This window comes from Piliocolobus tephrosceles, chromosome 19, assembly GCF_002776525.5.
Source record: "Piliocolobus tephrosceles isolate RC106 chromosome 19, ASM277652v3, whole genome shotgun sequence".
Taxonomy (NCBI): Eukaryota; Metazoa; Chordata; class Mammalia; order Primates; family Cercopithecidae; genus Piliocolobus; species Piliocolobus tephrosceles.
In genome coordinates, this window is record NC_045452.1 from 20921590 (window position 1) to 20934059 (window position 12470).

General features: G+C 55.0%; 1 protein-coding gene and 1 long non-coding RNA gene across 7 annotated transcripts in view; one reads left to right on the forward strand and one right to left on the reverse strand.

The window, feature by feature from the left end:
- CBX7 (chromobox 7) overlaps positions 1-9418 on the reverse strand; it is a 26586-nt gene extending 17168 nt beyond the window's left edge. For 2 of the 6 annotated variants that reach the window (XM_023221958.2, XM_023221952.2), the window contains exons 1-2: positions 9103-9417; positions 6566-6609 (exon numbers count right to left, since the gene is read on the reverse strand). In XM_023221958.2, the coding sequence (XP_023077726.1) occupies positions 6566-6609; positions 9103-9171 (113 nt within the window). In that variant the 5' untranslated portion in view covers positions 9172-9417. Of the gene's footprint in view, positions 1-1635; positions 3840-6565; positions 6610-9102 lie in introns of those variants that run through there. The other 4 variants (XM_023221953.2, XM_023221955.2, XM_023221954.2 and 1 more) reach the window with 4 other exon arrangements.
- On the forward strand, positions 4012-11893 carry LOC116418523. The gene is made up of 3 exons (XR_004228604.1): positions 4012-7341; positions 7973-8141; positions 10246-11893. It is a non-coding gene; the product is annotated as an uncharacterized LOC116418523 (long non-coding RNA).
- Positions 11894-12470: the final 577 nt, after the last annotated feature.

Sequence of the window (12470 nt, forward strand, 5' to 3'; positions counted from 1 at the left end):
GGAGCTTGTAGTGAGCCGAGACTGCACCACTGCACTCCAGCCTGGGCAACAGAGCGAGACTCTGTCTCAAAAAAAAAAAAAAAAGAGAGAATATAAAGCAAGTATTTTGTACAGCCATACATGTTTATGTTTTAAGCTAAGTGTTACTACGAAATGAGACAAAAAGTTTTAAAAAATTAAGTTTATAAAGAAAGTTACTATAAGCTCAGGTTAACTTATTGAAAAAAACATTTCTGTATAAGTTAGTGTAGCGTAAGTGTACAATGTGAAAAATATTTCCTCCTAAGTTAGTACGGCGTAAGTGTACAATGTGAAAATATTTCTGCATAAGTTAGTGTAGCGTAAGTGTCCAATATTTACAATAGACCAGGTCTTCACATTCCACTAGCTGACACTGAGTGACATGTGTCTGGGTGACAGAGCAACTTCCAGCCCCGCAAGCTCTGTGCCTGGGAAGTGCTCTAGGTGTCCCAGGTTTTATCTTTTACACTGTATTCTTACTGTACCTTTTCTGCGTTTGGATGTATTCAGTACAGTCACATGCTGTGCATGCTTGAAGCCTAGGAGCACAGTCCAAGTGTGCAGTGGGTTGTACCATCTAGGCGTGCCTAAGCTCAATCTGATGTTTGTACAATGAAATCACCCAACAATGCATTTCTCAAAACGTATCCCTGTCATTAACCGACGTGTGACTGTGTATAAAATATATACAGACAAAAGCAAAGCAACGCCCTATGGTCCTGGCCAGAGGCTCTGCTAGGTAAGATGGAAAGCAATGGGTGTTAGCGAGGGGTTAAAAGGCAGAAAGTGCCTGGGAGGGCTCCTGCCCTGCCGCCTCCCTAGAGCTGCGGCCTCTACCTTACGCTATCCTGGGAACTACCTAACGCTAGTTCACAGTCCCAAAATGCTGCCCAAGGACAGAATGCTTGCCTCCTTGCTTCCTCTAACCCTCTGGCACATCCACTTAGTGTCAGGCCTCTGTGGGCTCGCAATGAAGCCCTGACCCTGGGCTGCCCCTTCCCATGTGCCCCCTGCCAGCCGGCCCTCCCTCTCCTTTGGGTGCCCCATCCCTACAGTCAACTCCTAGCTGACCCTTAAGAGTCAGGTATTCGTAGCCTTCCCTGACATCCCTCCCAGGCTGCCCCACTGCCAGCAGGATGAGCCTGCCCCTCCTCCACCCTCCTTACAGCTATACCTGGCCCGGGCCATAATCACTAATGGACCAGGAAACACCCTGGCCGGCAGAGTCCCGCAGAGTGGCCCGCTCAGGGCTCTGGGAAGGGCTGGGGAGCCCCTGCAGAACGCCGAAAGCGAAACTACAGCAGAAGCCACCAGAGGCTGGCAGACACTCTAACCCTTCCTCCCCCCGGAAAAGGCTGAATCTCCTCAGCTCTAACTGGTAGGAAGGGGAATTTTCTGCTCCTCTCTCTACAGCGTGCTCCTCCACACCGCCCTGCCCATTGCTTGCTGATGTCCCTGCTGTGTGGATCCCGGCAAGTCCCTACCCTTCTCTGAACTTCAGTTTCCTCATCTCAAGAATAATGACCACTACGGTAACAGCAGGTGTGCCGCCAGGACCACCAGGACCGCACCCATCCTCAAAAGAAGCTGGTGAGGTAGGTGCTTAGTTCTTACCCCCATTTTACAGATGGAGAAACTGAGACACGGAGGTTGGGCAGCCAGCCCAGAGTCACTGAGCCAGTCAGTGGCCGGCCCGTGTGGGCTCTCAGCCACACTCCGCCTTCAGGCTCCTCACAGGCCACCGCGTCTGGGACCCCCGACTGTGCTGCCCGCGGGAGGGGGCGTCGCCCGCCCCCTGTCCTCAGTGTCCGACCACTGGGTGCGGCGCACAGCGGGCGCCCCGAAAGGCTCCGTTGGATGAAGAAGGGGTGGTTGACCGGCCCAGGCAGCTGGGTCTGAGATAACAGGGTCACACTTGGCGGCCAAATGCAGCCCCAAGCTGGGGGCGGGGCGGCACCAGCATCTTAACCGCTTGGACCCAGCCGTTAAGAGGGACGCCGCGCCGCGCCGCACCGCGCCCTCCGCAGTGCAGGAGCCCAGAAGCGCCGAGGGGAACGCGCTTCCGAAGAGCTGGGCGCTGGCAACCCAGGAGCGCGCCACCAGCGTGGGCGCCGCGGATCGAAAGGCTTAGACCCCACGATCACCGGAGACCTTCGGGTGCCTGGAGGAAAGCGGGCTCCCGTAAGCCCCAGGACACCTTTCCCACACCAGAGGAGGAACGGTGGAAAGGAGCCAGGGCTCTGGGGACACGCTCGTTGCCTGCGCTGCGCGGACCGCGGCGTGTACACTGGGGGACTGCGGGGATCTGTATTAGGCTCGCGGCGCAGGCTGGGCGGGAACCCATCACCCCGTGGGAAGGGGCGGAGCGCTTAGGCCCCGCCCCCGCAGCCGGCGGTCACGCGCACGCACGGGGAGGGGCGCGCGCCGGGATTACCGGCAAACCGAGGGGGCGGGGGCGGGGGCTGGGACGGCGCGCGCCGGCTCCGAGATAAACACGGCCACGTGACCGCCCCGCCCCGCCCCGGCCCGGTAAACAAGCCCGGGCGGCCCAGCCTGAGCCCCGCCGCGCAGGGGTCGCCCTGCTGCGGTGAGGGCACCGAGTGGGAAGGGGCGCAGCGGATGCAGGACCCCCGCCCTCCGCCGACCTTTCCCAGGGCGCAGGGGGAAGCGGGGTTTGGGGGCGCTGCTGAGCTGTGACGCAGGCAGCCTTGGGGCAGGTGGAACCACCCGGAACCCCGCAGAGCCAGGCCAACCCCCAAGTCCCAGTCCCCACTCCGATTTAAAGCTGCTCCACAGGAGAAATAGCATGGGCTCTGGTCCAGACCGCGGGGTGCGGCCTCGTTCAGGAGACGCCACCGCTCTGGGGCCTCATCTTAAAAGTGGGCCCACCAGTAACCCCAGTCGTATAGGGCTGTTGTGAAGATTAGATGTGTTAAGTCACGGAAAGCATTTCGATCAGTGTGGTACCAGTGTGGTACACAGTGAAGGCAAATAAGCCTGGTTAAATCAATGAAAAGCCCAGGGAGCGTAAGTCTGCGGCTCCTAACTCCAGTCTCCCCAGCCTGGATGGAGACATTAGCTCCCACTCTGCCCCTGGCGGGGTGTTAATGAATCTTATCTTGTCTCAGGCAATCTTCAGCAGGGCCCTGTGAGGTTAGGCACAGAGAGGTTGAGGGCTTTGCCCTGGGTCACGCAGCTGTAAATCTCCACAACTAGAGTTCAGAGGCGCAAAGCCTCAGCACTTCCCACCGAACTGGCCAAAAGGCCAGCAGGCAAGAGTCCTAGTCACCTCTAGTGAAGCTGCCTGTGTTATCAGGCAGCCTGTAGTTCACATCTTCGCAGCTCTATGACCCTCGGCAAGGCCTCTTTGCTGTAGGCTTCTGTCTCTCCATCTGTAAAATGGGTTGCTATAAGTAGTTCAACGAGTCAATGCCTGATTCATAATAGGGGCTTATTAATTGACAGCCTGGCCATGGCTGTGACCACTGATATCATTCCTAAAACTCCATAGAGCCACTCCTTCCAAAACGATGCAGAACCATTCCCAAGTGGGGAAGAGAGGAAGGCATTCTGGAAGGGGGAACAGCAGGGCCCCAGACAGGCTGAAATGTTATCTGGAGGCCTCAGGCACAGCTGGTATCTGTACCTAACAATGTCACATTCCCTGCCCCGGGCCCGAGCCCCTCCCTGTGCCATTTGCTGTGCTTTCCAGAAGCAAGAGAGCCCCATCTACCACACTTGTTTGCTGGGGAGATAAATCAGGCAAGGCATGTAGTGGCTTAGCATGGGCCTGGCACAGAGCATCCACTTTTTTTGGTGGGGGGGTGGAGGGACGGAGTCTCACTGTGTTGCCCAGGCTGGAGTGCAGTGGCACGATCTCGGCCCGCTGCAAACTCCACCTCCCAGGTTCAAGTGATTCTCCTGTCCGAGCCTCCCAAGTAGCTGGGATTACAGGCGCAAACCACCATGCCTGGCTAATTTATTATGCTTTGGTAGAGACGGGGTTTTTGCCATGTTGGCCAGGCTGGTCTCGAACTCCTGACTTCAAGTGGTCTGCCCACCTCAATCTCCCAAAGTGCTGGGATTATAGGCATGAGCCACCATGCCCGTCCCAGAGTGTCCACTTAAATCATGGTTCCTGTTACTGAGAATGTAAGTCTCCCCACCTAGAGGGCAGAAGCTGAGCAGGAGAATGACTACCCCCACCCAGGCTGGCACTGCCCTGCCAAGGCTCCCAGGCTGGGGGGACACAGCCTGCCTAACTCCCCACCCCCCACCCTCTTTCTCAGCTTTTTCTCCAAGCAAGGCCCCCTGAGGAGGGGAAGACAGAGCTGGGTCCCCTGCTTCTCCCCAGAGTCAACCTGTTTCCCCCAAGTGAGGTGTGGATGGTTAACAGCCATACCTGCCTCACACCCAGACCGTGGTGGCACTGTGGATGGCATGAAGTGAGCCACAGTGCATGGGGTTGGCAGTTATATTTTTGTAAGGACCAACCCTCTCTGGGCCTCAGTTTCCCCATCTGAAAAATGACGGGACTGGCCTAAAAGATTTCTAAGGATACTCTGAGCTCCTGAGAAGAATGGAATCCCCTAGGTCCCTTTCCTGACTGGGGAAAACAGAAAGAACAGCTAGGCTGTCTGTCTAATTTAGTCTTAAAACCAAATGTTTACTAAAGCACTTGGACTGGGCTGAACACACATTCACTAACTTACATCCACCCTCTCACCCTCACAGCAGCCTGCAAAGGAGGCTTCACTATCTCAACTCAAAGATAAGGAAGCAGAGACCCAGTCATAGTGGGCCCCTGCCCCAGGGCTCATGGCTGTCAGGTGGGCAGCCAGGCCTAGAACCCAGGACCAAAGTGGAGGGGGTGAGAAGAGGCAGCCATGAGGGCCCATCTGGTGGCCTCAGCATGTTAAGAAACAAATGGGTGCCCGGGCCAGGGGCACAGCACAACAGAAGCATCGAGGGCCTCTGCTCTGGGAGCCTCCTTCCTTCCCTCCTGACGAGCTGCAGTGGGCAGATGGATTCACATCCAGGATCAAAGTGGGGGAAGGAACTTTTCATTCATAACGGCCTCTGTTTACAGAAGAGAATCTTCCAAAGAGTGGAGTCTCCAGAGGAGGAAAAATAGCCAATAGTGTCCTGAAGGCTAACAGCTGGTGGTCACAGCTTCCCAGTGCGAAGCGAGAGGGGCAGGGGTGTGCGCGCCCAGGGAGGCGGTGCTCCTGCTGCCCACTCTGGGCATTGTCTCTCCCTTTACTGCCCCCTTCACTCAGGCCGGAAGCCCACCTTCTAGCAGCCTGGTGCGGGGGCGGGGGGTAGGGACTCTCTTTCAGCCCTCAGAATAGCTGGGAAGGGAGAACAGGAGTGGGGTTGGAGTGAGGGGTGGAGTGTATTCTCTGCCTGCCAGTTCCCAACCCCCTTCATCAGGATAGCCGCAGGTCGCCCAGAACATGCGCCCAGGCCTTTCATCCCACAGGGCCACCAAGCCTGTGAGACGAGTGCATGGCCTGTGTTTCTGAACCCATTTTGCAGAGAGGGAAGCTGAGGCACTGTGGGCTGTGGGCTGTCTTCCTCTCTGCTGTCTCTCCCCACCATCAGCCCAGAATGCCCACAGGACCCGATACCAGGTCAGCCCCCACCAGCACAGCAGAAAGCCCCTGCCCGACAGCAGCAGCTCTGGGCAGAGGGGGTTTCCAGGAGTCAGTCTCTGCCAGGCGGAGCAGGGGGTGGGGCACCCATAGACCAATGGGGAGGCTCCACGACTAGCTCATTCCCTCCCCCTCCCAACAACTCCCTGCTGGAGGGCATTGGTGGGTTCCTGACCCCGCCTCAGCAGGAGAGGTGGAGCAGCTGGGAGGTCTTAGATGCAGCTCCCTGCCTCCCAACTCTGAGATGGGAGGCTGGAAAAGCACAGAGGAGGCTCCTGAAAAGGAGAAGGCCTAGTTCAAGTCCCAACTCTGCCTCCACTTGCTGTGTGACCTAAGGCAAGCTGCTTACCCTCTCTGAGCCTGTTTCATCACCTTGAGAGAGCCTGATCACACCTACCTTCCAAATCTGTATGGGAACCTGCTCTGTAGACTGGAAAGTGCTGTCCAGAGGCGAAGGGGATTCAGGCTCTGCCCCTGGCCACACAACACTGAGGACTCATGCAGCACTGTGCTTCAAGCGGCTGGGGGCCCCTCCTCCTGTCCAGCAGCCATCTCCAGTAGCTCAGATGCTGGGCCTTCACCTCCCAGTTGCCAAGAAAAGCCAGAGGGAGGGGAGGAGGGAGAGGAGAAGCTCCAACCAGCAGAGGAGCTCAACACTTAGGAGGGTAGGGTGAGAAGAGAAGAGAAGCTGGAGAGACACCTTGACCCTCCTGTGGTCCAAGGGGAAACTGAGGCCCAGAGAAGATGATGATTAAATCAAGGTCAGCTGTCCAGTTACAAGAGTAGCTGGAGCTAAAAGCTAGGCAGGGGAGGGGGCAAAAGGCAGGTGGAGGAATGCACCGGTCGGTAGGCAGAGAGACAGACAGACACACACACACGAAGGAGCTTACTTTGGGGGCCATCCTTTCCACTTCACCAGATACTCGACTTTACCCTGAGAAGAGAGAGAAGCAGACACAGTGAGTCTCATGGTTGCCCCTACAGTCACTTGGAAGGACAGTTAAGGCCCAAAGGATCCCAGCTCCAAATCCCCTCTGCAGACACAAACACAATCCAGGGACTGTCCACCAGGTCCTCGCCAACCCATATAACCGTGGCTGCTACATGATCACCCCATACTGCCCTCCCTAGAACAGCACAGGAGTGCCTCTGGCTCCAAACACCTCTGAGGCTCCTGAGGCCCAAGCCCAGGTTTCATGTCGCACGTGGGGAGCTGAGACTGCATGGAGGTGTGCATGCGTGGCCAAAGACCCACAGTGTCTAGAGCCCCAGTGCACAGGTCGGAATGCTTACTTTCTTTTTTAGATTGGAAGTCTCTAAATTCAAGAACATTCCTCTCTGGGGTAGTCCTCATACTCCTCCCCCATCTGCCGAGTCTCCTCTCAGTCTCTGAGAGGCTGCCGCTGGCTCAGAGGTAATGGGCCAGTGACTTGAGGACTCTCAACTCAAAAGACCCTGGCAGGACCCCATGGAAGACTGGCAAAGTCTCCACCTTCAGAAGGGGTGGTTAGCCCTGCGGTTGTTAGAGCCAGGCCCCTCCCTTCCTCACAGGCTTTAAAAGTTTACAGTTACGGTGGCTCATGCCTGTCATCCCAACACTTTGGAAGGCTGAGGCTGGAAGATCGCTTGAGCCCAGAAGGAGTCTGAGACCAGCCTGGGCAACACGGTGAGACCCCCGTCTCAGAAGAAAGGAAATTAGTCGGGCATGGTGACAGTTGTCTGTGGTCCCAGCTACACAGGAGGCTGAGGCAGGAGGATCGTTTGAGCCGGGGAGGTTGAGGCTGCAGTGAGCCATGTTCACGCCACTGCACTGCAGCCTGGGTGACAGAGTGAGGTCTTGGTGCCAAAAACAAAAAAGTTTACAGTCCAACCCCATTCAGTGAGTGAAGCCCCTCCACTCCAGAACTTTACGACCAAAATATGATACCTCCTCACAGAGGCTTTCCCTGATGACCCTGTCCCATGCTGTCTCCACTGGCACCTTGCAGTTCTATTTCTGGAGAGCAAACAGCTCCATCTGAGGGCATCTCAGTCTGTATCTCCTCACTCACTGTGTGCCACCTCTGCAGAATGCCAGCTCCCTGAGGGAAGGGATGGATCCCTGGGGCTTAGACTGGTGCCTGGTACCTGATAGATCCTCAATAAATATTTTGAGTGACTGGCTGAAGGAATGATGGTCTCGCGCTCTTGCGCTACTCCGTGAGCGCCATTGTAGACGGGGTTAGTGCTATGCCTGCTTCAGGCTACACAGCACCAAAAGCACTGAGCTTTGTGGAATAAATTAATTATCTTTTAAGTGGAGGAAACCCGAGGAAAAAGGAGAAGGAGGAGGAACAGCTGCCTCAATCAGAAGAGTAAAACCCCAAGCAGAGCTGGAGGAAGAAACCTTGACCTTCACCCTTGGCCCAAGACGACAGGACTGAGTTTTCTCTATGGAGAAAGAAGATGGGCTGGCAATCAGCCCAGGTGAGCTCCTGCTCTTTCTCTCTAACTCACTGGGTGACCTTGAGCAGGTCACTTCCTCTGCCTGGGCCTCAGTTTTTGTCTCTGTTAAATGGGAGGAGGTGACCCCCCTAAGGCCCCGCCCAGTCGGCCTGGAGCCTCCCAAAGGGCTGCAGGGAGGAGGAGACAAAGGAAGGACCGTAGTGAATACCAGGAGACGAACTTCTCCCCAAGGATTTCCCCAGCCTTAGGCGGAGAAACAAGTGCAGGAGAGGTGTAGACACCAGGCCGGGACAAAGTCCAGCCCCAAAGTGTGGGGTTCTGAAACCAGCAGAACAGACACCTCCTTAAATTGCAGGGTGTATGTTTTGAAGGAGAAGTCAGATGGGGTAGGAGACCAGGGGATGCCCTAGCGCAGGGGGCGGGCTTCAGAGCCCTGGACTAGGCTAGGAGTTGAGGTGGGGGTGGAGGCGGGAAAGAGGGATGTGCTCCGGTAGGGGTAGAGGGGGCAGGATCGGAAAAGGCCAAAGTCCAGCAGGAAAACTTCACAGGCTGGAGACTTTTCCAAAGCTCCACTTACAACTTGAAAGGACTTGGTGCCAAGCGTCCAGAGTCCCGAGTTCAAGACCCAGCTCTGACGCTAACGCGCTAGGCAAGTCCTTTCAACTTGGACCTCAGTCTCCCCATATTTATTTTAAAAAGGGGAGCGAGGCAGGATGGAGCTCAGGATCCCTACGTCCGATCCTAATCTCCAGCTCAGGCAGGCTCGGTCGCCACTAGCATCCCGGAGCGACAACTTTTATTCTACTCACCCTACACGATGGCAGGGAAACTGAGGCACGGGCTGGGGAGACGGGCCCAGCAGCGCAGGGCTGCCGGGGCCCCCGCGCCCCGCTTTCCCCTTCAGCCCCAGCGTGGAGGGAGCGGTGCTGGGAACGGGAGGGACCCCACCGGGGTCCTAGGAGCCGCCCCCGGGCAGCCTCACCTTCCGCACGCGCTTCTTCCGGATGCTCTCCACGGCGAACACCTGCTCGCCGATGGCTGACAGCTCCATGCGGGGCGGCGGGCGAGCGGGCCCGGGGCCGGGCCGGGCCGGGGGCGGAGCTGCGGGGCCGCGGCTGCGGCGCGCGATGCTAGGGCTGGCGGGGTCCCCGTCACCCTCGTCCGGGCGCGCACGCGCACGCGCACGCGCGCACACCCCCTCGCGCTCCCTCACGCCGCCGACGTTCCATTTTTGAACCTGCGCAACGTTTTCCTCGGCGCCAGCGAGCGAGCGCGCGCAAGGAGGGGGCGGGGCGGGAGCGCGCGGGCCGGTCGCGGGGCTCAGCTCGCGCCCTGCGGGTCAGGCCCGCCCCCAAACCCCGCCCCCGTCCGAGCCCCGCCCCGAGATCCGCCCCCTCCGGGTTGCGATTGGGCCGCGAGCCGCGAGCGCCGCCGCGGGACTTATTTGGCTCGGGTGCCGGCTGGGGCGGGGCGGAGGTTCGCGAGCACCCTCTCGCTGTGGCGCCGCGGCGGGACGTGATCCTTAATACCCAGGCTGGCGCCTCACAGCCTCCCGGCGACTGCTAGGGGCCAAAGTAGCAGGGCCCAGTGGAGCCGACGACAAAGTCGAGGCTCAGAGCGGGGAGGCCATTTGCCCACCTCCCGCAGCGGAGGAGACCGGGCCGAGACGCAGCCCCTCGAGTTGCAGGAGAGGCGGGATCCAAAAGGCTTCCCACCGTGTCCGGACGTCGCAGGGCCGAAGTCTCCTAATCCGGCCTTGGCCGCGGCGCAGTTTGGCCGGTGTCTCCACGTCCGTCCCCCCACCTCTCCAGCCGCCTTCCATTTGTCCATCCCCCCGACCCTCGATGGTCGGTACCGAGACGCGCGGGTCAGACGCGGGCGCTGCCTCGAGGGTTCCCGGGCCGGGCCTTCGTTCGCGGCAGGAGCGGCCGCCGTGGGGCTGAGGTCCCCCGGGGACGGATTTTGCCGCCGCGCTGCCCCAGCCTTCCCCAGCCCCGCGTGCACTGGGCGCTCGGTGCGTAGTGGGGGCTCAGCCATTTGTGGCATGAGGTCCGAGACGAACTCTTGATTCTTCATCCCTCTTCCTTTTTCGCTAACGCGCCTCCATTCCTCGCTGGGAGCCCAGAGTCGTCCCTGCTCCTTCCTGCACTGACCCCAACTCCTGTCGCTCCAGCCTCCCCTCGGGGACTCGGGTCTGCCTGCCCTCACCGCACGCACCGCCCGAGTTCGCCCCGTCTTTTCTCTGGACCACAGCAGAGACCTCGCGGAGCTGCCGTCTCTCCGATCTCAGTGCCAGAGTGTGCTTCTAAAATGCAAATCTGACGGGGTCACCCTGTGCTTAAAAATTTTCCTCCCTATTCCCCTCAGAATAAAATCCAACACCTCTTTCTGGCATACAGAAAAAGAGAGTAATAGATTCACACCTGACTTCATCAAGAGCAAGGGAAGCCAGAGAGATGCCATCATCTTAGAATTACATTTTCAGTGAAATTATCTTTCAAGAAGTATGTAGCCAGTATGAGGTACATGTATCCAGAACGTAAGTGAAATCGTAACACTTACAAATACAAAAACTTAAGAGTTCGCCCCGGCACACCCTCCGGAGGGAGATTCCAAAGCGGGAGCTTCAGGCAGGAGAACGGTGATCCCAGACGGGGGTCTGATGCAACAGGGAATAAAGAAAAATGAAGAACATTGATAGTGTGAAACAATAACAATGTCTTCTGGATAAAAACAGATTTAAAATACGTAACTGATCGCATATACTTGGGTGAGTGGAGTAAAAGTGTTCTAAGATCCTTATATTCTTCAGGAGGAAGGTGAAGATAGATACCAAATACACTTTGACGAATTTAAGAATCCAGGTTGTCATCACTGGGATAAACACTGTAAGACTGGAAATGCAGTGCATAGTTATCCAAATTATTGGAGGAGGAAAAAGAATGATCAAATCAACCCGAACGACCGTAAAGCAGGCAAGAATGGAGAGAAAAATAAATACAAGACGGGGCAGGGAGGGGACAAATAGACGATAGCTATAAATTCTAATATTCTGTGATTCAATAAATGTAAACTAAATATTGCAGTTAAGATACAAAGATTATCAGAATGCATAAATTGCTAGATGCAGTTTACAAGAGAAACCCACAAGAGGCACTTCCAAAACATAAAGCTAGTGAAGGTCAAAAGTGAACACATGGGGTAAAAATACCATGCAAATGCTAACAAAAAGAAGGCTGGTGCAGTTATTTTAATATCTAGGGAAAAACATCACTAGAGATAAATAAGGTCATTTCATAATGAAAAGTGTCCAGTTCACCAGAAAAATAGAACAATTTCGCATTTGTATGCAAATACCAGTCTTAAAATATAAGAAACATGAAGAAGAGAACTAGAGGGAGAGACAGACAAATCCACAATTAGAGTGGGAGATTTTAACACTCATCCCTCCATGATTGGTAGGAGAAGAAAAATATTCAATAGTATATAGGAGATAAGCGACTTGAACATGATTAATGAACTTAACTAATAGACTTATAGCACACTGTTATCTACAATGGTAAAATACTCCCCTTTTCAAGACATATGGAATACTTACAAAAACAGTTAATTTCAATAAATTTCAAAAGTCAGAAATAACAGAATACATTCTCTGAGCACAGCACATATAAGCTAAAGATGAATAACAAAAAGTTCACTTTAAAAGCCCCATGTTTGGAAAGTAAGAAGTATGGGTTTGTTGTTGTTGTTATTTTCGTTATATTTATTTATTTATTTTGAGACGGAATTTTGCTCTTTTCACCCAGGCTGGAGTGAAGTGGCGCGATCTCAGCCCACTACAACCTCTGCCTCTGGGGTTCAAGCGATTCTCCTGCCTCAGCCTCCCAAGTAGCTGGGATTATAGGTACCCGCCACCACCCCCAGCTAATGTTTGTCTTTTTAGTAGAGATGGGGAAGGGGAAGGGGAACAGGAAGGGGGAAAATAATGAAATGGGATCAGCAAAGCCAAACATTATTTCTGTGAAAAGACTAGTGGTATGGACGACTCCTGTTGAAATTGATCAAGAAGAGAGCAGACACAATTAACTAATATCAGTAATTAAAAGTTAAAGAACCTGTAGACATTTTAAAAAGGAAAGTAAAAGAGGATGTTATGAATAATCTCATTACAATAGCTTGAAATATTTAAATGAAAGGGGCAAGTTCCTAGGAAAATATACCTTACCAAAATGGACGCAAGATAAAGAGAAAACCCGAATGAGTAGCATCCCTAGTCATAGTACCAAATTATGAAATACTTTTGTAGCCAGTTACTGACCATTTAAAACACTTTCCAGCCTGCACACGGAG